This window comes from Vigna radiata, chromosome 8, assembly GCF_000741045.1.
Source record: "Vigna radiata var. radiata cultivar VC1973A chromosome 8, Vradiata_ver6, whole genome shotgun sequence".
Lineage (NCBI taxonomy): Eukaryota > Viridiplantae > Streptophyta > Magnoliopsida > Fabales > Fabaceae > Vigna > Vigna radiata.
This window is the reverse complement of record NC_028358.1, coordinates 16224923-16252237: the sequence shown is the minus strand read 5'-3', so window position 1 is coordinate 16252237 and position 27315 is coordinate 16224923. Positions and strand designations below refer to the sequence as shown.

The 27315-nt window shown below is 34.4% G+C and overlaps 2 protein-coding genes across 8 annotated transcripts in view; both read right to left on the bottom strand.

The window, feature by feature from the left end:
- LOC106771934 (ultraviolet-B receptor UVR8) overlaps positions 1 to 8628 on the bottom strand; it is a 9811-nt gene extending 1183 nt beyond the window's left edge. For 2 of the 7 annotated variants that reach the window (XR_002669060.1, XM_014657996.2), the window contains exons 1-9: positions 8249 to 8628; positions 7967 to 8040; positions 7784 to 7868; positions 5786 to 5917; positions 5429 to 5656; positions 5024 to 5257; positions 4763 to 4806; positions 2868 to 3050; positions 102 to 232 (exon numbers count right to left, since the gene is read on the bottom strand). Coding sequence is in view for 4 of the 7 variants with exons in the window: in XM_014657996.2 (XP_014513482.1) it covers positions 143 to 232; positions 2868 to 3050; positions 4763 to 4806; positions 5024 to 5257; positions 5429 to 5656; positions 5786 to 5917; positions 7784 to 7868; positions 7967 to 8040; positions 8249 to 8468 (1290 nt within the window). In the remaining 3 variants the exon portion in view is untranslated. The other 5 variants (XR_002669061.1, XR_002669062.1, XM_022784681.1 and 2 more) reach the window with 5 other exon arrangements.
- Positions 8629 to 14620: 5992 nt separating this feature from the next.
- On the bottom strand, positions 14621 to 26455 carry LOC106772813 (tropinone reductase homolog). The gene is made up of 5 exons (XM_014659411.2): positions 26255 to 26455; positions 25949 to 26156; positions 15319 to 15535; positions 15108 to 15220; positions 14621 to 14906 (listed from the first exon to the last, which is right to left on the bottom strand). The coding sequence occupies exons 1-5, from the start codon at positions 26344 to 26346 to the stop codon at positions 14739 to 14741; spliced, it is 798 nt and encodes a 265-aa protein (XP_014514897.1). The 5' UTR covers positions 26347 to 26455; the 3' UTR covers positions 14621 to 14738.
- Positions 26456 to 27315: the final 860 nt, after the last annotated feature.

The following is a 27315-nucleotide window of genomic DNA, read 5'->3' as shown; positions in this document are numbered from 1 at the left end:
ATATATATATATATATATATATATATATATATATATATATATATATATATATATATATATATATTCCTTATAAAACACATTAGAGATGAGAATGTGCCAACCTTCCTTAATCATGTTGCTAATTTGGAGCCATACCATTCACTTACGTTGCTCCAATTTTCAACCAAATTCCCAATCCCACTTGCATTAGATCTCCCGATCTGTTTACTTTGGTGTCAAACCTAATGAAAATCTGGAACTTGATTCGTCAGAAAGGTGGAGTCCGTGCATTTGGTGCTTCGAGTAGATATACATAAACGGTTCAGAGCTTAAGTTGTAACAGGAAGGCCATGGTTTCATGAAAACCCGAATAGTTGGAGACTTGTACCATCTCTTTTTCCATTGTTACATCACACCTAAATAAATTATAATGCATTGACTTGAAAATTTTTAGGCTTGGTGTAGTTATTCTAATAGAATTTGTTTAAGTCGTATGCCCTTGGGTAACATTATATTTTAAGGAAATTACAAGTTAATAATTGAGGATAATTAAAGGAGATTATTGTCTCAAGGAAAAACACATAAATTTAGTGACCTCAGTTGTGATGTCTACAGAAAATGCTGTTCCTTGAGATTTCTTTCTAATGTTCTGCCAAGAATCTATCTTGCGAACATATTTTTTTATGGTTAAAAATCTGCAGGGATATAAACCCTATTAGACAGTTCTCTAGAGCTTGCAGTGACATTTTCTTACATGATATGGGGAAATAATTTCAAACTTCATTTGTTCCAAAAACATATATGCAAGTGTGACGGATGAATCACAATTTCCGCCGTCAATTTGAAATTATTTTATTTCAAATTAGTAAATTAACATTCTAGTTTATAGTCTATGAAGCATGAAGACGAGCATTTCCTTCGGACCCTTGACACAGCTGATTGGGTGTTCCCTATGTCGCTGCACAAACTCTCTAGGACTTCTTGTTACATCTAACTGCATGGCATGAAGCTCCACAACAGAACAAAATAACAATGGCAGGAATGATCATCGCGTCAATTTCTCCATTAAAGAGCACAACTTGTGGGGGCACCTAGACACACAAGCACTCTGGTTGCTGGTCAAATACACAAGCACACCATGAACTAGTCTTCCATTCATGAGATGCATGCTAAGAGCAACAGCAAGCAAGACTCTCTTATCTCTCCACATTACGTACTGTACGGTTTGGATTTTGGTATTGCAGCTATTATTTTTCAAGGCTATCGTCTACATTGTGTCATATTCTGTATTCTTTGTGAATACTTGTATGGATACATCAGATATGTAGCATGTTTAATATCTGTGTATCCTATAAATCATTACGAGACAAACATTTTAAAATGAAGCAAATTATGCTGTCAAGAAAAATAGCTTTGATGATTACATTATTTATGTAAGTAGTAATCCAAGAGAATTAAGTAACGATGGTTTTGAAACCCTATTAAGGCAACAACAATAAGCAATCCCTTTTCTACCAGGTGGAGTAGACTACAGTGTGAAACTGGGAATCATGTTTATTGACAATCCCCACTATCTCCAAATCATAAGATTACCCTCCTTCCGAGCCACTCCCATTGTAGCTCTGATATGCCTACTTCAACATGATCAGGCTACCTAAGCTGAGATTCTGTCATTCTTTTTGCAAGTGCTATTCCAAATTTGTTTTCGTATCACATTCATTCCTATTCTAATGTCGTCTCTTCTACCAATATCCATGGCAACATTATCAACTCTCATATTGAGTTTATTGTTCCAATGTTATGTTACCATCTGAGAAGTTTAATATATTATTGCAGCTATCATAAATAGTGCTGTAAAACTTCAAGCTAAAACTGATTTTTATGTTCACATTACAAGTTCTTGATCAGAACACCATCCACAGTCAGTAAAGAGATAATAGATACTGCTTGTGATTAATTAGGAAATATAATGGCCCATGTAAACATAGCAGATTTGGTTAAGGTTGGGTCATAAAAGTCATTAGTTAGTCTTTATGTGGCTAAAGGGTGAGAAATCTCCAGCCATTAGCTTGTTCAAGAAGAGGAAAGGCCCCCAGCTTAAGATAGTAGGTGACTGGACCTTTAAAGGGTTTGGTGTAGCACCGAAACTACTAGATGATGATAGAATGTGACTTGTTGACACCCCAACTTTTATGTAGATAAATTCAATTAGGTACAACTTGCAGACTATTTTACGTGTAACGAGCATTCTTTATGAATGGTGTTGGAAAAGGAAGTACTTTGACAAATTAATTCCGTCTATGAAACTTATTCTCTATTTATTAAGTTGATTGTATTTTCAAAGATACTGGATTCGTATTTAATTATTTTTCCTGAGTGACTCGTGCCGCTATATATTCTTATCAGACTTCGGAGGTTTTAACTTGGGTTTGTCGGGACTTGTTTTGCCAATATATATTATCCAACTTGTCTTATGATGGTTAGTGTGTTCCTGATGACATATAATAAAATGTAGATTGGCCTATTATGCCTGGATTAAGGATTTTGAAAGAAAATTTATTTGCATTTACAAAACAAGTAATTTAGGTATTATGAAACTTTATACTTTGGAAACCTTCTTGTTTATAAATGAAAGGATTGCTAGATTGAATAGGAATTAGCCTGTGCATCAATCAGGTACCTTTAGTTACCAGAAGTAATCTACAAAGCAATTTTTAAAATAAAGGCATCAAACGCAACTATCTTTAGTTACTAATGTCAGTTTCTCTACATAATCGTAAGTTAATGTTAACATGCGTCCAGTCTAACAACCTTATCAAAAAGCACTTCTGTTTGTTCAATAGTATTCAAATGGAGACAAAGTGATCTCAGAATTAACGAAAACATACCTCAGGCTGGTCACTACCGGTACCCAACTGTCCAAACTGATTCCCACCAAATGCATAAATTTGACCAGTTATAGTAACACACAATGTATGCCAAAGCCCAGCAGCAATTTTTTTGACTCTGGTTCCCAAAAATGAAGGAACTAAAGTTGGTCTAAGCTGATCAGCATTATTCCCTTGTCCACACTTCAGAAAATTTACGTTCAACGAAGTTAAGAGATTTAGGATAAGACCCTTGCATGCTTTATAAATAGAATAAAAAGTTAAAAATAAATAAATAAAAATCAGATATGCCACTTATTCTTTACAAAAGTACTAAAATTTAATATGGATTCCTCCCTTTGGCTATTTTTTATTGACTAGAAGCATGGTTAGCAAACCCAAGAGTGAACTAACAATGCAAAAATTATAACACAATGCAAAAATTATAACACAATGCAAAAATTTGAATCCAACAGTGTTTATATTATTAGTCTGAATTAGTAAAAATGCACAATTAGCTTAACATACACAAATATCTTGAAAAACGATACTCGAACTTTTCGAATTAAAAATTGCACAATTATCTATCCATATCCATACCGGGAAGACTACCATACCTATATTCATACAACATAAAATCTTGTCATTTATTTCTATTTATTGAATATATCTAACACCTACTCTTAATTCTCTCTAATATTCTAGATTTTGTCAAGAGACCAAGTATTTATCATATATCCTTTGACCAAAGGAGTAACAGAGTACTATCTCCCCCTTACAATTAGTTTGTTTAATAATTAAAATTTCATCACACACACATGCACACACAAAAACTTGAACAGGAATAGATAAGCCTTGGATACTTATTCCATTAATAACGTATAGAATAACAACATAATTACGACATTTTCTAGACAATTAACATATCAATATCTATAAAATCTATATATACTAAAAATTAAAACACAAATCATTTTATAGCTCACATTTATTAAGTTACACAACAAAATGAAGTATACTCAAAAAATAGTCAATTATTAATGAGAACGTCAAATTCAATAATTGAATAAAAAAAATTAAATGCCCACAAAATTGCTTTGACAGAGTAAAATTAACAATATTGGGAGTAAATGAATCTACAAAACATATACACACGCATATGGAAAAAGATTGAATAACTTATAAAACAAACTAATTATAAATTATATTGTGAGAGAGGAGTGGGGCGGTGCAGGAGTAAAGAAAAAATAACTAAACCAATTATTAAGTATGTAATTTTACACTTGTCATTCATTACTTTTTTAAGCAAATGTTAGACTTTAAAATGATGTTCATTCGCTCACGAAATATAAAATATAATTTAAATTCTTTCAACCAATTCCGCTATGTATACATCCTCTTGGATCCTTAGATATCCCATATTACAAGTTAAACCTTACCAATAATTCGAAACCTCATTTCCATCACTATATGAATTCTTTTGTCATTTATCACTATATACGAATGCTAATGCAACAACTTGCTAGGACCAAGGGAAAAAAGGTGATTTAGTCAACACAGCTAGAATATTGATTATTATGGGGGTAAATGAGTTAACTAAATATGAGGATGCAGAGTTTGGTTCTAGTTTATATCATTTGCAAAATTGAGCATTCATCCTATACAGCCAAATTTCTTTACTTTTACCATTTCCAATTAAGCTTGTTCATAACACATTACTTCCAAATAAGAACGCATCGTTAGCACTCAATATTTGTTAGGGTGTCCTAGGGTCTCAGGAATACAGCGTATAAAAACGTGAGTGTTTCCAACATTGCAACCTCAATGTTATGCTTAGCAACAAAAAAATAAAATTCTTCTCATCCAGGCATAAGATGAACATGAAAAATATTATAATATTCCAACAGCAGGCTCACCTGACCATACAGACCCCAGCCAAAAGTAAGAAGGGCTCCAGTATCTACAAAAGAAAGTTACTAGAAATCGTGACTTCTTCTGAATCACTAACTGAAACATTCATCTCATTTAAACTCGTAGCACAGTAAATGAATATATAAACATTTTGTTATTGATTAAAATTCTTAAATTGAATTTATCCTTTGTAGTATAATGCTGTTAAATTTTTTTAAACATTCAATGACGCATTTGCAAGGCTACAAGTTCAAAGAAGAGCTTACTCGTTATCACAACACTATGCCGGCCTCCACAAGCAATCTCCATCACAAAGCTTCCAAGAATATTTGACCCTTGAGCTCCAGCACCACTTGCTTGATGAAAAGTCGATGATTTATCCTTCCCAGATGCAGATTCAATACAAGGTACAAGATGAGGGGATGACACCATCTTTACTCGAGAACCCAATCCTAGCTGCCCTTCACCTCCATAGCCCCAACCCCAGACCTGTCCCACATCTGAAAACTTCGGTAAAAATATCATGCATCAGGTGTCTTGCTTTACATCAAAAACCTTCCATATCTTCATACTTCATTGAACCTACAAAACTACATAATGTGACCACCAGAGCCAACTATCCCTAGAATCTGTCATTATAGCACACTATGCATACACACAAAGTGAATTACCTGACAGTGCCAAGGTATGCCTCCCACCAACTGCTACAGAAGTAATTTTCACTTCATTGCCAAGGGTCACAAGAGAAGGAGAGACAGTAAAGAATTCATCGCCAGATGCTTGACTCTCAGAGTCCTGTCTAGTGAAGGAGATCTTCCTTCTCTTTACAACTTCATCTCCTGATTTCTTGTCATGATGAGAATCTGATCCACTGCTTGTATTGGAGCTTTGAGGGCTTCCTGTTTAATGTCTGAAATTCCATTAGCTCCCTGAAATGAAATAATAATAAAAAAAAAAAAAAAAAAAAAAAAAAAAAACATTCTTTTTGTTAAAATATTTTTATAGTTTGCAAAACTGATGATTAGCACCTTGCTCGGCTATTAATGAACTTTGTTTCCCAGTGGTATCTTTTTGAAGGCTTCCCATAGTGATGAAATCAGTAATGACTTTCCCAGAAGGCACACATTCTTTCCAGCCCCAGGCGTACACTTCACCTATGTCTGTACACAAAGCAGTATACTCTTTAGCAAAGCAGTAGTGTTATCTATTGGCCATGCCTGTGTAGGGTAACGTATGAAGTGACTAGTTGTCCTTTAGCATACTATAATAATCAAGTTAACCATATATGCCAAGTTGAGCAAGTCAAAATAATTAAGTTGATATATGTTACTCCCAGTTAGTATCATATTTTTAAGAGAATGCAATCTACTCCTTGTAGGTTTTCTTCCTTTCCCATATAATCCCTCTATTATCCTTTATACAATATGTATTGTTCAGAAAGACCCAACACAAGCAAAATACAGCTTAAATAAGTTTTTAGTCTATTATTACATGGTTGACCAAGCATGACCCATTTTCATTGTTGCCTAAAACACAATTATCACACTTGACTGCTAACTTAATGTGGACTTAGTTTAATTAAAAATTTATATGGTCACACTGTAAGAAAAAAAGCAGAAGAGAATCTAATTATGCATTGAATTTTTCAACCATATTCCATCTACATCATTCGAGACATAGCATTCCTTGTATGTTGAACTTTGTCTTCATAACATACATCTGCTATGGTAATCTCATTTAAATTTCAGTTTCGAATCAGATCTCATCTAAGGGGGGAAAAAATCTTTTCAGGGTTGATGCATATTTTAATATGATTATTGGGTAAGTCAACTAAACCTTGTGATAAAGGCCGCAGATTTCTGCTAAAAATACTACTTAAATTCTTTCTAAATGTTAAAAAAATGTTCGCAATGATAATGTATTTATGAAATTACTTCTATTAATCAATAGGTAATGCAAGTAAACCATATAGTCACTATTTCTTAACTTCATCTCTGCCTACAAATTTTCTCTCACTATGATCGTTCAAATAGTTATCATAAATCCATTAAGATAGTTTTAAACTTCAAATACTCACTCACTTTTATTTTATTATATTCTTAAAATCCTCTCTTACCTACATTTCTTTTGTATCTTGTGATTGTTAATTGTTAAGACACACCTCAATTCCTTTAAAAGGACTGTCAATCAATTGAAGCACTTACACAAAATAGCATTATAATTTGTAAACGACCAACTTCAAAGGTTTAATTTATAATGCATTTTCTCAGAATATTCAAAAACGAATTTTGGATAAAAAAGTTACATCAGGTTCAGTAAAGAGGCTTCTGGCTACCTAATGTACCGGCCCCCTTAATTATTAATAACACTTCAAGTATGGAAGTGAATAACGAGAAACCAGACATTGAAATAAAAGAGTAGTGAGAAAAAAATTTGAAAAACAAAAATTTTTCCACTTCTCTCAACCAAAAAAATTACTAGGACTTATGTATATAGTATGTATGTATATGTGTGTGTGTGTATATATATATATATATATATATATATATATATATATATATATATTCGATTTCTCAACATTATACAAGTGTATGCTGTTACTTTTCCTATTAATTGAAAGTCTAGATGTCTGCTTATTTAAGAAAATAAATAAAAAAACTATACAGTCAATCAGCCAGATGAACGATGTCAATATCTATGTAATAAATTATCAATTAATCAATACAATGCACACAAAGATTTACTGCAGTCAAAAGAGTTGACACATTTTTCTTTTGTGCACCAGAATCCAATAGTAAGCATTAAAATGTTCTTGAGTTTATGGTGCAATCATCTTAAACAATCTAACTAAAGATCGTGGTGACTCGCTGACAGAAGAACCGCGGTAGACACAAAAGCTTTTTTTTCTAATTTATTTATAAAATTTTAACGCCACCAACCATATTAAGTCATAGGAAATAAAAATCTAGCAAGCACGGAATCATCTCCAAACAAACACTAAATCAAGATCGGACAAAAAACATTACCAGTGACTGTAGCACAATGAGCCCAACCGGCAGCAGCCTTCACCACTGAAGCCTCTGTCGGAAGCTGAAAAGGCCCTGGAATCTCCTTCAGAAAGCACATGCATCCAGAACATGTTGCAAAATCAATTCCAACTATAAATTCAACCAAAACCAAGCCCCATATTAGAACACTAACTGCATTACCCCATGCTTCCCCGAAGTCAAGTAGCTCTGGCTTTCATCATCCGAAGAACCCCACGTCATGAGCTTCCCTTTCTCTGCAAAATCACAAAACAAATCCGCATATTTCACAAAAGCGAAAAACAAAAGAGGCTTTCCAGATTTTAACCGATGATTCGGGATTAAGAAAGAAAAAACAGTTCGAAGATCTCCTACTAACGATTTCAGATCTATAAAATCTTCAACGTTGTTTAATGTTTCAATATGAATTTGGTCAAAATAAAGTCAATGGACTGAGTAATCTACCTGAAATGGCTATGGCGAATCCGCAACCACCACCGCAAACGTCCTTCCACGAATCTCCTGCAAGTGAAGGATCGGTGAGAGGAACCGGCACCGGAGACAGTATCGGAGATTTTTCCAGCGAGGATCCAGGAAGGTATCCCCACATGTACACCATTTTCTCAGCGCACTCTTCCTCCTCAACCACCACCTTCGCTTCCTCCGCAGCTTCGTTTTCGCCCATGGCGAGAAAAGTCCGATCCAGGAAGCGACAAGACGAAGGTCCAAAACGCAGAAGAAATTCCCCTGGCCTCTTCTAAATAAGAAGAACGAAACGAAACGACGACAACGCTGCGTTTGTTGAAGCCAAAACCCTGAGACTGAGAGAAAATAGAGGAGTTTAAACTTGGGAGACAGCGTATCAATTACAAGGTAATAGCGCGCGCCACGTCGGATGATGACGTGGAGATTGGAACACGTGGCTCGATCAGGACCGCAGCTGCGGATTGCATAGTCTAAGGCCCTGGTATGGTGTAGAAGTTTCTGGAAAACGGATTGGACCACTGCGTCGCTTTCGAGGTGCATGATATAGTGACGCGTGTCTCGTTGCGTATTGATATTTGTATTTTATAGCTGATCAAGTAATGATATTTTTTGAAATGATCAGTGTCTAAATATTAATTAATTAACGGAATACGTTTAAGTGACATTTAGGAATGTTCCAGAAGTTATTTGAAAAGAACAAAAGCAGGGTAGTAGGTCGGTTGGACCTAATAATGCACGGACAGGAAACAGCCACGTATATCTTTCATGTGCCAAAAATCTTTCTTTATTTTTATCGGTACCAACATTATATGAGCATGATTGTTTTCCCACATCTTATTGTTAAGTTTACAATAAACCCTTACTTTTATATAATTAAAATTTATGATAAAAGTATAATTTTAATATATTTATGTATACGTATTTAGATTTATAGTCAAATATTAAAAAATTTATTTTAAAGGAAATATGTTAAAACCATTAAGGAATATGAATATATATATATATATATATATATATATATATATATATATATATGTATGTATGTATGTATGTATATATAAAATTTATTTATAAATAAATTTTTAAAAAATTACATAATCTTCCCCCTTTATTTTCTTCAAATATAATTACAGCTACTTAATATTTTCTTCCAATACAGTTACAGCTACTTAATATTTTCTTCAAATATAGTTACAGCTACTTAATGTTAATAATTAGGTTTTAAAACTTATATAATAACAATAAGGTGTAATCGCTTTATATTATTATTGCAATTAATTAATCTTTTCTTAATAAATAAATAAATAAATAATATATATTAGTATATATGTTTTTGGTTTAATATTTATTTTTGGTTTCTATTTTCATTATTTGTTTAAAGTGGTCCTAAATTTTTTTCAATGTTTAAAGTGATTTAATTTTTATAATTTTTTTTTTAATTTTGTCTTTTTCTATAACAGTGTCTAAATCGTTAACGGTACAGTGTTCATGTCAGTCATTACTAAATGACGTGATAATTGTCTAATGAGAGACTATCACGTGATAGTTTCATCTTTCACCTAAAAATTACTGTGGTGCATATTGTTGTTTGAAAATGGACGTGTGAGAGGTTGTGACACATGTTTGGTTCGTAATTTTGTTCCGGTGTGGTGGGTTTCTACGATTTGGGTTCTGTTTTTTTTTTTTATCTTGCAAGTTTAATGGTGTAGAAGAGAAGACAAACCTCACAATTAGAGGCTTTTTGCAAGTTAGGGTTCATGATTTTTAGGATTACACAAGTGGAGAAGATCTCACGATCTAGGGTCTGTGATTTGAGATTTTGCAATGCTCTCGAACTACTACGGTACCTCTCACGGTGGTTAACGAGGGTTTAATGAGGTGGCTCTCTGTAATTTCGGTTCTATTTTTTTTTTTTTTTGCAGGTTTGGTGGCGCTAAGGAGAAGACAAATCTTGCGATTTAGGGCTTTTTGCGGGTTAGGGTTCATGATTTTGGGGTTACATCTCACGATTTATGGTTCACGATTTAGGATTTTGCAATGCTCTCGAACTATTACGGTGACTGTTGCGGTAGTTAACGACGATTATGGTGTGGTGGCTCTCTATGATTTGAATTCTAGTTTTTTTTTTTTTTATTTTGTAGGTTTGATGGCGCATACGAGAAGAAAAATCTCGTGATTTGATACTTTTTGCAAGTTAGGGTTTGTGCTTTTTAGGATTGCAAGCTCACGGTGATTGTGTTCATTGATTTGCGAGGTTGAAGAAGATGATGATGGTAAGTTCTGATGATTGATGGCTTTCGCGGTTGTCCGATGACGGGGTGGTTGTTCTGATGGCGATTAGGGTTTTGGGTGGTGAGAGGTTGAAAATGATGATGTGGCCGTATTCAATTACCACCATTCCATGTCACATTTGCCACGTATATGAAAAATTCACACATCATTCAGTAATGGCTGACATGGACATAGTATCATTAACGATTTATACTCTATTATAGAAATGGACCAAATTGAACAAAAATTAAGAAAATTGAGACCACTTTGAATGCGAAAAAAAAGGACCACTTTGAAAAAAAGTGATGAAAATAGAGACCAAAATAGATATTAAACTTATATTCTTTATTACATGATCTTTAATTGATTTAAATTTATTAAAAGTCATAAAAATGTACATGTAATACTTCATATTTAGTTAAGGAAAATTATAATGTACATAATTATTGTAATATCCTAGTAAAAAGATAAAAGAAAAACTAAGCTTCATCAATCCTTTTTTTATTCTCTCTCGTGCCTTCATAAGTTTTCTTTTCCGTCTGACTTCACAAGTTTTCTCATCTCTTAATTCTTTCTTTTACATCTCGATACTTTCATATGTTTCAAACTAGTATTTTAACCCAATGGGATTCATTTTTAAGAAAAATTTGTTGTTTTCTTTAAGAACAATTTTATTGGGTTGTACTGGACTTCTTATTGATTCTCCAGTTTTAATTCTTTTTTTCGGTATGAAATCTAATATATGTAGTGTTGTTGGATGATTATGAATGACCGCCGAGTTGATTTGTGTGGTCTGGATGATTGTTAAGCTATTCATGTTTGTTGTGGATCCATGTTAGGTTGTTGTGGTGTGGTTTGAAGGACTATCGTCCTTATAGTGTCATGACTTATGAGCAACTCTAGTCTGGTGTAGATGAATGTTGGGTTGGTTGGTCTGGTTTGATCCATATTACTATTGGGCTGACTATATTATAACTATGAAGTTGTTTTGTTGTTGTTTGGATTATTGCTAGGCTGGTCTGGTATGGTGAAAATGACTACCAATTTATTTGGTTTGGCATGATGACTATCAGGCATGTTTGGTTGAATTAAATATCTTTCGTCAAAAATGCAAAAGCTTTCTTCATAGAGTTGAGATGCACAAATGTTTTGAAAAAATGGTAGATATATGCACCAAGGAGATGTCACATGTAGAGATATGTAAGGTGGTCAACGAAAAAAAATTTGAAGGTTGTTGAGCTTGTCTCCTATCGATGTTGTTAAGGTTGTCTCCTGATGAGCTATAGAAAATGTATTTTGTTTTCTATAACAACAATTAGAAATAAATGAATAACTTAAAAATTAAGAACGAAATTTTGTATAAGAACTTTAATGTGAATTAATTTTAAGATTAAGCAATCCAAAATTTGAATGCAAGTGGTAGTACGCGAGCAATTGAGAATCATTTATGTACAATCAAAAATCTATACATAATAAGTTTTTGTTAGCCTAAAGCTGAAGAACATAAATTTTGATGATGTCTCAAAGTCAAAATCTCAAGTGCTCTTATTGTAGGAAGATCTTCATGAAGACTTGTTTTTATATTATAGCTTTTGTAATTTAGTAGATTGATGTATAGGATGTGGTTTATATTTAACTATGTGTATTGTTTGCCTTAGGTTTCTTAAAAATCGTTTTGAATTAGAAAACCTCATTTTATACTCAAGATAATTGATTACCACTTATGATAACCGATTAACAATAATTGATTATGACTTGCCATAATCGATTATCACAAGCAATTATGAGATTTTTCAATCAAGTTTTTGACCATTGTGCATTCATTGATGCATAATCGATTACCATCATGATAATCGATTATTACACGTTAAACAACTGACAACGAATTTTTGGAAGTATCCTTGAGTGATATCTCTATAAATTTGATTGGGACTCTCATTCTAACATACAAGATATGAAACAAGTGTATTTTGAATTTCTTATCTGTTGTGTGTGGTAATAAGTGTTCTAGGATTTGTGTAACCCTTGTGTTGTGGCTTTGAAAACTTGACGTGTTAGCATAGAGCGAGAACTTTCACTAGGAGTGTGATTAAGTGTTGTTGTTGTTGCTGAGTTGAAAGTCTATCATCCTTTGTGAAGATTCAAAGGAGGTATTAATCCTTTTTTAAGATTCAAAAGAGGTGGTCATCCTTCGTGAAGCATTCAGAGGACGTGTTCATTCCTTGTGGGTTACAGGGGAAGTGAGTTTCATCTCTTGGGGTAATAAGAAATGTGTTCTATCCTTCAACTTGTTCATTTTTTGTGATTGTAACTGTCAGAATATGTGAATTTATTAAACAATAAATATTACAATAAGTATGGCAATTATGTGTAATCCCTAAAATTAAGGGATTAAGATTAGTAATTATTGGGCAGATTTCCTTTCATTAAGATTAGGTATTATTGGGTAGATATCTCCTGATTTAGAGACTTTATTTAAGTTGATTTTTTAACTTAATTAGACCATGGTTTGTTTCTTTTTAAACACCTATGTATTGTTTCAAAAGTATGAATGTGAGAATAATTATTTCCAGCATCCTACTTTTGTTTTCAACATTAACAATTCGTTGGTTTTTGCTAGTGAAGCGTTAATTCTCGGTTGAGATTAACAACTGGATGTAGGATCTATGTCATCCGAACATGTATAAAAATTACCTGTGCAATTTTCTCTCTTTCTTACTCTTTAAATTTGTTTAAAATTGTTTTAATGAATTTTTATATTTATTCCATTTTACACTAAGGCCAACCCTACACAAGAATTTTTTTTCCAACTGATAAAAAAATTCAATTAAAGGCCTTCAATGACTCTAATTGAGCATCTTGTCCAAAGACTAGGTGGTCTACCACTGATTTTTATGTGTTTTTAGGCCCCTCTCTTATATCATGAGAATATAAAAAACAAACAATTATTTCTCAGTCATCCTCTAAAGTTCAGTATCGGGTCCTAGCCACTTACTTGTGAGTTTCAATTATTAACCGATCTGCTTTGTGATCTGCACATTCAACTTACTTCTACCACTATTTTATATTGTGACAATGAAGTTGCTAGTCATATTGCATTCAATCCTACCTTCCATGAAGAAACTAAACATATAGATATTGATTGTCACATGGTTCATAAAAAGCTCAATAACCAACTTTTCCATCTTTTTCCATTTCAGTCAAGTGATTAACTCGTTGATGTTTCTACTAAATCTCTATATAGTGTTAATTTTAAAACTAATATATCCAAGCTGAGAATTATAATCATACATTCTCCGGCTTGAGGAGAGAGTATTAGAATATTTACCACGTGTCCTACACATGTCATCTTTCATATAAATACCTATAATTTACTTTTGTTTGCAAAAATGTTGATCTGATACACTTTTATATGAATAAGTTTTCTTTTCATTAACTACACATGTTATCCTTATTAGTTGTGCATTCACAAACCTTACATTTGTGTCAGTTTATTCCTTAACTTTCTTGTTTTGTTTTCACTATGTATCATTGCTTATATACTATTAGAACTATATATGCCATTATCTAAAGGGTCATTCCTTGCTAGGTTTGCCAAGCGAGTTTTGTTCCACGAGTGGGTCGTTTGGGCAAAAATATTTTCTTCAAAATTTAGAGAGCTGGGTGATTTATGTCTCTAGGCAGATGTGAGTTCACTGGGCAAATTTTTTAAATTTTGCTCTCGTGCTATCTCGCTAAGCGAATCCAAATCTTGTTAAATGAAAATATTTAATTTAAAACTAGAGAATCCATTCTTGCTTTTCACTAGGTGATAAGAGGGTTGCGTTGAGCGAAAATTTGAGAAAATAATTTTCTTTTAAATTATATTAAAGTTTTTGAAATCATCCATTTTAGTTTTTAATTTATTAGTGAAATTAATTAATTTCACAATTTATCTTTTTTGTTTTTTTCTGTATGCAATTAATACCTAAATTTATAATGCTTCCTGTAGCATCGAAGTTTAAGTTTAAGCAAAAAAAAAACAAACCAAATAAAGCAATTCTGTATGAAATTAACTTTAAAATTATAAAAAGAAGTTTATAAGACATATAATAACAATTGAAATATAAGTTCCCAGTTCAGACAAACCAAGTTGGTCCAGAGATTTTCTTGTTCTGGGCATTAATTAATTAATTAATTTTATTTTGGTTATAAAAAATTAAATTATTAAACCCCCATCCACTGTTATGATTTGTCCAGTGATGTATGAAGCAGCTGGAAGGCAAAGGAAAGCAACAATGGCTGATATGTCCTTAGGTTGTCCAATGCGACCAGCTGGTGATAGAGACACCAAAGCCTCCACTTGCTTATCTATATCAGGAGTTTCCTATGACAACAACAATACATGTTTTGAGTTTGAAATCCAACCCATTTTAATAAAATTTTCATTAATATGATTTTTGATAAATCTTTATAAAGTTTCTCAATCTTTAATGAATGTTCTAATTCTTCGATTATTCGTTTTATAAATCATACATGTCCATTTAATTTTGTTTTAAAAAATGTAGTTTTGAACATGCATGCATACCATGAGAGAATCCAAAAGTTGAGTCTTAACAGGTCCAGATGCCACAGCATTTGCACGAATATTATCCTTTGCCCATTCCAATGCTATGTTCTTTGTGAATTGATTCAAAGCTCCTGAATAAATTTATAGATGCATGTTGATTACCTTCTGCAACTCCAATTTCTCAAGGTACCATCTAATTACAGGGATATATAAAGCCATGGAAACGTACCTTTGGAGGCTGCATAAGCAGTACAAAGAGGAAAAGCTTTCAGACCTGCAATAGAGGATATGAATACTATGTTGCCGTACCCAGATGCTTTCAGAAGTGGGTGTGCCAGTTGACATAGATGGAAACATGCCTCAAAATTTGTACCCATTATTACTGCTACGTCTTCTGCAGTATAATCTAAATGGCTCTTAGTTGAAGCTGTTCCTGCGTTGTTTATCTGTACAAAACAATTCACCAAGTCTAGTCATGTAACCATATATCATGTAATGTAGAAACCTAATGGTGGAGACTTGAACAAATTGAAACGTTTTTTTTTTCTGCCATAGTACATAACTTTCCTATTTTTTTTTTTTTTGTTTATGATGGAACTATAAATTGATTTTGTATTTTGGATGTATAAGATAAAAACTCAAGATTAGAAAATAATTAAATAAAATTCTAGAAAAATCTTATCTAAAAGAATTTTAGAATATTAAAGTATAAAAATATTTACAAAAGTACTTAATTATATTATTTTTAGATAAGTTCATATAATGTTTAGAGTAATAGAAATGTTTTAGAAACTTCTAGAGAATGAATTATAACTCTTAAATTAATGTTGGAATGACAAGATCCTAATCATGGATTAAGAATGTGCCATAAGTATAAATATGGGTAATTAGAGACAAAATCCCTTAATGTGTGGATTCAATAATTAACCTTGATACTGTCAAGCATTTTAATTAGTGTAATTACCAATCTATGGCTGTCAGCATTATTTGTTGCCTTATTAGTTTTTACTATCTTAATGCTAGCCTTAATCATAGGATCATGTATTGCTAGCATTTGCTATATATGTACACAGTAATCATCAGATTAAATATATTATTCTTTACTCCCATTACTTTTTCTCACTTGGTACCAGAGCTCTTAAGCCCTAAAGGCTCTTGATCCGATAAAAATCATGGCATCCGCTGCAGATTCAACNTNCAAAAATGATCTCNCATCCACTGTGTCTGTCAAGTTGGACAGAGACAACTACCCACTATGGGCATCCTTGGTGATCTCTATAGTCAAAGGGTGCAGGTTCGATGGGTACATGCTAGGGACAAAGAAGTGTCCTGAAGAATTCATAGCTTCTGCAGATTCAAGCAAGAAGCCAAATCCTGCTTTTGAAGATTGGCAGGCTCATGATTCACAACTCCGTGGATGGTTGATGAACTCAATGACTATTGAAATGGCAACACAGTTGTTGCACTGTGAAACCTCAAAACAACTTTAGGATGAAGCCCAAAGCCTAGCAGGGGCTCACACAAGGTCTCGAGTCACTTACCTTAAATCTGAGTTTCACAGCATTAGAAAAGGAGAGATGAAGATGGAGGAGTATCTCGTCTGTTAGAAGTGGACTTTAAGCCTAACTCAACCCCACAAAACCGGCTTGTAGGGTGAGGTTTGCACCCACTTATATACATTTAAATGGCCTCATCTCTAGTCGATGTGGGACTTCCAACACACCCCCTCACGCCGAGGTATATACATCTCGAGCGTGGGATTAGACTTTTTTAATGGGTGGTTCGATAGCGGCCCGATAGCGGGTGGAACAACATGCGCAACGACAACAGAAATCGCTAGGATGGGCTTTAATCATGGCTCTGATACCATGTAATATTTGTCCAGTTTCTTTTGGATATCCTTTAATGGGTCCGCTTCCAAAAACATCCTCAGTTCTTCGACGGCAGATTGGGCTTCAGCCNTAAAGGACACCATATCATGGTTTGTCATTTTAAGAGATGCAAGCTTGTTCGCAGTGTCATAGAGACGTTGAATATCGTTGGCATAAATGCTTTGAGCTTTTTTCCAAAAGGACTGACAAGTTTTGAAAGCCCTCAGAGATATAAGAAGGTTGGGTTCCATTGATTGCCATAATAGGGCACACAACTGGAAATCTACTTGTTTCCACTTATCAATTTTTTCAGTAGGCACATGACTTCCATCTTGCTCAAGGTGGTCATAAAGCCCTTGGCCAAGGAACCACATTTCAACGGCAACAGACCATGGGGTTGAGTTAGGCTTAAAGTCCACTTCTAACATCGTCAAAATAAAGAATCTCGCTGACAAGCTTAAACTTGCAGGCAGCCCCATTTCCAACTCAGATTTAATCATTCAAACCCTGAATGGCTTAGATTCTGAATACAACCCTATGGTGGTCAAACTATCTGATCAAACCAACCTCACTTGGGTTGATCTGCAAGCTCAATTGCTGACCTTTGAAAGTAGACTTGATCAACTGAATAGCCTCACCAACCTAACCCTTAATCCTTCAGCCAATGTTGCCAACAAAACTGATAACAAAGGCAACAAATTCAACACAAACAATTGGAGAGGCTCTAACTTCAGAGGTTGGAGAGGAGGCAGAGGAAGAGGCAGAATGTCTAAACCAACATGTCAAGTTTGCTACAAGGTCGGGCACACAACAGTAAATTGCTACTACAGGTTTGATAAGTCTTATTCAAACTCAAATTATTTAGCAGGAAGTGACAGACAAGGAGCACACAATGCCTTCCTAGCCTCACAAAGCTCTCTTCGAGATTATGATTGGTACTTTGACAGTGGTGCAAGCAATCATGTGATACACCAAACTGACAAATTCGAGGATCTGGCCGAACATCATGGTAAGAACTCATTAATAGTTGGAAGTGGTGAAAAATTGAAGATTGTGGCCACAGGTTCCTCAAAACTAAACTCACTTAACTTACATGATGTCTTATATGTGCCCAACATTACCAAAAACCTATTAAGTGTGTCGAAATTAACTGCTGACAATAACATCCTGGTTGAGTTTGATGCAAATTGCTGCTTTGTGAAGGACAAGGTGGCAGGGAAGGCAATTCTAAGAAGGACACTTAAAGATGGCTTGTATCAGCTCTCAAGGACTGAAAGGGACCTGTGTGCTTATGTATCTGCCAAGGAGAGCTGGCATAGAAGACTTGGTCATCCAAATAATAAAGTCCTAGATAGAGTCTTGAAAAGTTGTAATGTCAAACTATCACCTAGTGACCACTTTAACTTTTGTGAGGCTTGTCAATATGGCAAAATGCATTTTTTACCTTTTAAAACCTCTTCCTCTCATGCTAAGGAAATTTTTGAATTAGTTCATACGGATGTCTGGGGGCCTGCACCAGTAACATCTCCTTCGGGTTTCAAATATTATGTTCACTTCCTTGATGACTTTACTAGATTTACCTGGATTTATCCTCTGAAACAGAAATCAGATACTGCACAAGCTTTTACCCAGTTTAAAAACATGGCAGAAAATCTGTTTAACAAAAGAATCAAGACAATTCAATGTGATGGTGGTGGTGAATATAAGCCTGTGCAAAACCATGCAATAGAAGCAGGGATACAATTCAGAATGTCATGCCCTTACACATCACAACAAAATGGTAGGGTGAGAGAAAACACAGACATATTACTGAACTTGGCTTGACATTACTAGCACAAGCCAAAATGCCCTTACACTATTGGTGGGAAGCTTTCTCCACGGCAGTTTATCTCATAAACAGATTGTCCTCTCTAGTCACTCAAAATGAAAGTCCTTACTCGTTGCTTTTTAGAAAGGAACCTGACTACAGCTCTCTAACACCGTTTGGGTGTGCTTGTTATCCCTGTCTCAAGCCCTATAATCAACACAAACTACAATTCCACACAACCAGATGTGTGTTCTTGGGCTATAGTAACTCCCACAAAGGATACAAATGTATAAACTCTCGTGGAAGAATCTTCACTTCAAGACATGTTGTCTTCAATGAAGAACATTTTCCATTCCATGATGGCTTTCTCAATACAAGAAGTCCCTTGAAAACACTAACTGAAAGTCCATCTGCCTCTTTTTCTTTGCCTACTGCAGGTAACTCACATATTGGAGAAGCAACACCTTCCGATAACAACAATCCAGATGTCGAATAAGAACCAGCTAGTCCAATTGGAAGTGCTGCAGTTAATCTTAGCAGAGATCAAGCTTATTCAAGTGCTACGCTCAATCAAGGCAAAGATCAAGACACAAATGATTCAACAAGGAACAGTCCAATTTCTCATGACACTGATCCCACAAAAACAATTGCTGAAACTCCCCAAGACCTTGCTGAACCAAGCACAACCATCAACACTCATTGGACCAGGAGCAAGGCTGGAATTCACAAGCCAAAGCAGCTATATGTTGGGTTAGCTGAAACCTGCACAGGTGAGAAGGAACCAAAAAATGTCACAGAAGCACTCACAAGACCATAGTGGAAAGAAGCTATGGATAATGAGTATCAGACACTCATATCAAATCAAACCTGGGTTTTGGTACCATATCAAGGCCAAGAAAACATCATTGATTCTAAATGGGTCTTCAAGACCAAGTACAAAGCAGATGGGACAATTGAAAGGAGAAAGGCAAGATTAGTTGCAAAAGGATTTCAACAAACAGCTGGATTGGATTATGAAGAGACCTNCAGTCCAGTTGTCAAGGCNAGTACAGTTCGAATCATACTNTCAATTGTAGTGCATCTCAATTGGGAGGTCAAACAGCTGGACATAAACAATGCATTCCTTAATGGCTACCTCAAAGAAACTGTGTTTATGCATCAACCAGAGGGATTTGTAGACCCAACTAAACCTGAACATGTTTGCAAGTTATCTAAGGCAATCTATGGATTAAAACAGGCCCCAAGAGCCTGGTTTGACAGCCTTAAACATGCCTTACTCAACTGGGGTTTCAAGAACACGAAAAGTGATTCCTCACTCTTCACTCTAAGAGGTACAGATCACGTTACCTTTCTACTTATATATGTGGATGATATAATTGTCACAGGGAACAACACCAAATTTTTAGAATCCTTCATCAAACAACTCAATGTTGTGTTCTCCCTTAAGGACCTTGGTCCACTACACTACTTCTTAGGCATAGAAGTTCAACGAGATGCCTCTGGTATGTACTTGAAGCAATCAAAATACATAGGAGACATCTTGAGAAAATTCAAAATGGAAAATGCCTCACCTTGTCCAACACCTATGGTAACTGGCAAGCAATTTACANCTGAAGGGGAGAAGTTAAAAGATCCAACCGTGTTCAGACAAACTATAGGAGCATTGCAATACTAAACAAACACAAGGCCTGACATAGCATTCTCAGTTAACAAGCTCAGCCAATTCATGAGCTCTCCCACTATAGATCATTGGCAAGGCATCAAAAGAATATTGAGATATCTTCAAGGTACCATCCAACACTGTCTACACATTAAACCATCCACTGACTTGGACTTAACAGGCTTCTCAGATGCAGATTGGGCCACAAGTGTGGACGATAGAAAATCCATGGCAGGTCAATGTGTCTTCCTTGGTGAAACACTTGTTTCCTGGTCCTCAAGAAAGCACAAAGTAGTCTCAAGATCTAGTACAGAGTCAGAATATAGAGCCCTAGCTGACTTAGCTGCTGAAATAGCATGGACTCGTTCACTCCTTGATGAGCTAAGACTCCCTTTGCCAAGAAAACCAACATTGTGGTGTGATAACTTGAGTGCCAAGGCATTAGCTTCAAATCCAGTTATGCATGCTCGATCCAAACACATTGAAATTGATGTGCACTACATCAAAGACCAAGTGCTGCAGAATGAGATTGTTGTGGCCTATGTTCCATCAGCTGATCAAATTGCTGACTGCCTCACCAAAGCATTAACTCACACACGATTCAACCAACTCAAAGACAAACTTGGGGTGACTCTCTCACCCATCAGTTTGAAAGGGGGAATTAGAGACAAAATCCCTTAATGTGTGGATTCAATAATTAACCTTGATACTGTCAAGCATTGTAATTAGTGTAATTACCAATCTATGGCTGTCAGCATTATTTGTTGCCTTATTAGTTTTTAGTATCTTAATGCTAGCCTTAATCACAGGATCATGTATTGCTAGCATTTGCTATATATGTACACAGTAATCATCAGATTAAATATATTATTCTTTACTCCCATTACTTTTTCTCACTTGGGTGATATACTTTTAATGGGAGCATATGTAATCAAGCCAAAAATTAGAAGCACTCAATATTACAACAAACATTTTCCTTTCTCAAAATCTTTTAACTTCTTCCAATTTTTAAACACTTCTTTCATGCCTCTAAAGTTTCATCTCAACAAAGCGGTATCAGAGTCATAAGATCTTCATAGAAATGACAAATATCAGAGTTTTCTTTCAAGTCCTGATGCTCACCAAGAGAAACTATGACAATTGGAGCTTAAGGATGATAGTTCTCTTCTGTGCATATGATGTGTAGGAGGTGGTCGAGAAGGACCACACTGAGACAGAGAATGTAAACTATTAAAATCTATTTTATTTCTGTCAGAATCATAGCTTTTAAATAGTTATATTTTTTTTCATTATTTAACATATTATAATTATTGTGAATAATGGGGATATCCTAAACCATAGGGATTTGGTTGTCTATGAGTTATTATTATGCTTCCTAAAATAGCTTCCTAGCCTTGTATATTTGAATTGTACTCTTAGCATAATAATAATATAATATTCTATCCTAAATTGTGAGATGGCATTAGAGCTCTCAAATTTTGGTAGCGGCCTCTAACTGAGCACACCAAAACCCTAGACGACAACCTTCATTACTATCGCATACAAAACCCTAGAAGATAGCCTTCATTGTTGTTGTGTTTTTGTAGTGCAACCTTCATTGTTGTTGTGTTTTTTGTAGTGTTCTTTGTTAGTTGTAACAAGAAAATCCCTTATCCTTGCTTTACGGTTGTGTGGACATGGCAGACCAACATGCTGAAGTGGTAAATATTGGATCACAGAACAATCAGGAACAACTGCAGAACCTCAACACTGCCTACTGATTGAATGGGAAGAATTATTTGAAATGAGCCCAGCTTGTTCGTAGAACTTTGAAAGGAAAAGGGAAAACTAACCACTTGATTGAAGATGCTCCTAAAGAAGAAGATCCCAAATTTGCAAAATGGGATGAAGAGGATTCTATGATCATGGCATGGCTATGAAATTCCATGATCCTAGAAATCACTGATACTTGCATGTTTCTCAATTCTGCCAAGGAAATTTGGAATGCCATGGAGCAAACATACTCTAAAGCTAAAGATGTTTCTCAAATATATGATATGAAGGTCAAAATTGTTGCTGCAAAACAGGGCAGCAAGACTGTTACAAAGTATGTCAATCAACATAAATCCCTATGGATGAAATCATATATTACAGGGTCATCAAAGCCAAGTACTTAGATGATTCTGCAATGCTCAAAGAGTATATTGAGCAAGATAGAATCTATGATTTCTTGGTGGGGATAAACTCTGATTTTAATCAAGTGAGAGTCCAGATCTTTAGAAAAGAAAAAATTCCAAGTATTAATGAAGTAGTAGCTATGGTTAAAAGTGAAGAAAGTAGAAGAGGAGTAATGCTAGAAGCTCCAACCATGGAAAATTTAGCCATAGTAGTGGTTATTGGATCGGCCATGATGGTTTACCCGAAAAAAGGGAAATAACCAATATGGAGAAGAAAGCTGAAGGAGTATGGTGTACGTTCTATGACAAGCCTCGCCACACTCATGATAAATGTTAGAAGTTGCATGGAAAGCCACCTAGTAGAGATTGGGGATCCCAACACCGTGACAAGAAGTAGGGAAAAAGAGGGAGACAACACTAGAAAGGGCGGACAGACACACATAGGTGCTGCAACCAATGAAGAAAACATAGGAGGAGTGCTTCCACTTAACTAGGATAAGGTAGAGGAGATGAGATCATTCCTCACCAAGTTGGATAAGTCACCAGGTAGTTGTTCTCTAGCACATTCAGGTACGTTTGGTGAGTTCCTTTCTTTTGGACTTAATGCCTCAAATAAAAACGCTTACCCATATTGGATACTAGATTCTAGGGCTACCGACCACATGAAACCCCTACCTAAAAATTTCTCGTCTTACACCCCTTGTCCTAGCAACAAGAATATATCCACAGTTAATGGCTCTCTAATGACTGCAGCAGGTCAAGGAGCAGTTCAAATAAGCCCATCTATAACCCTTAAAAATGACCTTCATATTCCTAAATTGTCTATCAGTTTAGTTTCCTTAAAAAGACTCACACAATATTTATAATGTAATGCTATTTTTTATGACAATGTTTGTATTTTACAAAAGAAGTACTCAGGGAGGACAATTGGACATGCTAGAGAATGGAATAACTTGTATTACTTGGACCATCCAAATTTTCCACCAGACCTGGAAAATAGAACCTCTTTTTTCTCTAATTCAATAAAGACCAGCAGGAAAAAGGTCAACCTACATCACTGTTGCCTTCGACATCCTTCCTTTAGGGTCATAAAATTTTTATTCCCTTCCCTTTTTAGCAAATTAGATGTGGCAAGTCTCAATTATGATGTGTGTGAACTTGCTAAGCACAAACATGTTCCTTTTCCAATAAGTAATAATAAAAGCACTTTTCCCTTTTATTTAATTCATACAGATGTGTGGGGTCCCTCAATTGTCCCAAATGTTTTTGGTGTCCGTTTGTTTCTTACCTTTATAGATAATTGTACTTGTGTCACATGGGTTTTCTTACTAAAACAAAAAACTGAAGTCAACTATGTGGTTCAATGTTTTTTCTCCATGGTAAAAAATCAATTTGGTGTTAGCATTAAGAGGATTAGATCCAATAATGCCAAAGATTGCTTTAATCGTGGGCTTATTTCCTTTTGTCAAAAGGAAGGCATCATTCATAAGTCATCTTGTACCAAAACACCTAAACAAAATGGGATTGTTGAGAGGAAAAATGGACACCTTCTAGACCAAACGCAAGCCCTTCTTTTTCAACATAAGGTTCCTAAAATGTTTTGAGGGGAGGCTGTTCTCACTACCTATTATCTAATTAATAGACTACCTTCTAGTATTCTAGCTTCCAAAAGTCCTATGGAGGTTATGTCCTCTTTTTATCCTAATGTGTCCACATCCAACCACCTTATTCCAAGAATATTTGGGTGTGTTTCTTTTGTCCATGTGCACAGTAGTGATAGAGGTAAACTTGATCCTAGAGCCTTAAAATATGTTTTCATAGGATACTCATCAACACAAAAAGGATATAAATGTTATCACCCACCATCCAAAAAATTTTGTGTCCAAAGATGTCACCTTTTTTGAACACCAAAGTTACTTCCACCAAGATCATCTTTAGGGAGAGACTACAAGAAATGAAGATGATCTTCTTATGCTCGCTGACTTAATTTTAGGACTAGAAATAAGGACTAAAAGTGTAACAGCTGAGTAGGAACCCACTCAAGATGCAACTGATGTAAGATTTGGGAAAAAATTGGTTTATACAAGGAAAAGAAAGGTCATTCTAGAATTTGTCCATGTCTAACAATCCAACCCAACATTACATGAGGCAACTAACCCTAATCTTTTAATCTCCATTGAATCAACTCTAATTTTCAGAATCTGCAAGAACCCGCATCCAATTCAGCACCACTTTATAAGGACCTAGATATTCCAATTGCCCTTAACACAGAGACTAGGAAATGTACCAACAAGCTGTTGTTCCCTCTAGCCAATTACACATCCTTTAAAAAATTCTCACCTACCCATAAAGCATTCCTCACAAGCTTAAACTCCACAACCACACCTACCTCTTTATTTGAGGCAATGAGTGATAAAAAAAATGGAAACAAGCCATGGACAAATGTTAGCATTAGAAAAGAATAGTACCTGGGATTTGGTTGCTCTCCTAAATGAAAAAAAAATAGTAGGGTGCAAGTGGGTATATACTATAAAATACAAGGTTGATGGGTTCTATGAGAGGTATAAAGCAAGGTTAGTAGCTAAGGAATTCACTCAAACCTATGGAGTGGATTACATGGAAACCTTTGCTCCAGTTGCAAAAATGAAAACAGTTAGGGTGATATTAACCCTAGCGGATAATTATGGTTGGAACTTGGAACAATTTGATGTTAAAAATGTCTTCCTTCATGGAGAAATTGAAGAGGAGGTTTACATGGAATAGCCCCCTGGATATAATGGAAAAACAATTGTTAACATTGTTTGCAAGTTAAAAAGGCTTTGTATGGGTTGAAACAATCACCACAAGCATGGTTTAGGGAGCTTACTAAAGTTATGATAGGTTTGGGTTTTAAACAAAATCAAGGAGACCACACTCTGTACATTAAACACTCACTCTAAGTCAAAGGGAGTAACTGTGCTAGAATATTTGTTTTTTATTAGTTATATTTTTTCTTATTAAATAATTCACCAAGGGAAACATGACTCAAATTTAAGATCTCTTATAAAAGAACCGATCAAGTAAAAAAGATATGTATTCAAACTTTAAAAAAAAAATTGAAACTTTGTATGTGAAAAAAAGATAAACTTGTCTCTGATTTCTTAATAACCTAATTACAAATATATAATTAACTTAATTTTAGAAGAATAATTTAGTTTCTATCATTTCTTACCATACCGAAGTATTCTTCCCTTACCTTATTACAATTGAGTTTGTAATTGATCTACCCTGATAAATCATATACTGTCCAACAAAGTTTTAAGATATACTCAAGTTAAAATCTTAAATTTTGATAAGAAATTAATCTGAACAGGAGGATCATATACCAGAATGTTAAGTTTTCCCTGGAAAATGAATCCAACATTTTCCATCAAATCTTTACGTTGGTCCTGAGATAGTACATCGCACACTGACCCTGTTATGCGAAGTCCTTTGTTATTCCATTCTTCCAAACAGCGATCAATATCTTGTTGTTTACGGGCACAAACATGCACAGCTGCCCCAAATTCTGCTAACTCTTCTGCAATTGCATGCCTAATTCACAATTGAACAAAAATATAATAGCAAGAATAACAGAGAAATTATATTAACACAAGAACGTAACTAAAAGAACATTTGAGAATGGAACAAACCCTATGCCACGGGTTCCTCCTGTAACTAGAGCTGTCATGCCATGGAGTGACCATCTCTTGTCTTTGAAGCAACTCAACTTTCTTTCTGCCATTTTTCACTGCTTATACAGAATGTAGATAGATAGATAATGTGTTTAAATGAGTGGAAGAAATACAACAATTCTTACACACAGAAACTCATTGATTGTGATAGGTATTATGGAAACTTCGATTTTGTAAAAGTATGATAAAACTAGATTCAAATTTTTTGGAAATTTAAATATTCTACAATACGTACAAATAAAAAAGTTGAGTATATATAGGATAATCTATTTTCTTCTTAAAATTTTGGTTAGATTGATACTAATATCTTATATATGAATTGAATTCGTTCATAATTTCCATGGCCACTTTCTAATAATTCAGCTAGATTTGTCACCTAATTTTGAAAAAAAAAACATAAGTTAAATTATTTTATTCGTCTATATTTTTTAGAAAAGTCTCAAATCATATTTTTTAGAAAAGTCTCAAATAATTTTTTTTTTAAAAAAAATTAAATCATTTAAAAAAAATCTTAAATCAGTTTTTTAAAAAAAGGTACTTAAATCCTTTTTTTTAAATCTTAAATGTTTTTTTATGTGATTCAATTTAGTTATATTATATTTTTTAAAATAGAAGTCAAATTAAGAAAAAAAATTAATTAAAGATTTTTTTTCATAAACATTGGAAGGAATGAAATAATTTAAAAGAAAATATGCAGAGTGGTACCAGGATATCTGAAATATTAACTTTCGTGCAAGCTAAAGACTGTTTGGTTGTGTTCATGGACCATCACGTGGAACAAGAACGCTGCGATACAATGAATGAGGTTATCCATCGTGACCTGAGCAATTTTGTGGTGGAGAATTGAGTTTCTTTGCAGTTCGTATACGAAATCGGTTTAGTCCAATGGCGTGCGAGCCGATGAAGATAGAGGATGATTCTTTTCAAATACACGTTTCTATAAATTAAAACTAATTTAATGTCTAATTCAATATATAAAAACTTTTAATTTCGTTTTTTCTTAATTTTTTTTTTAATTT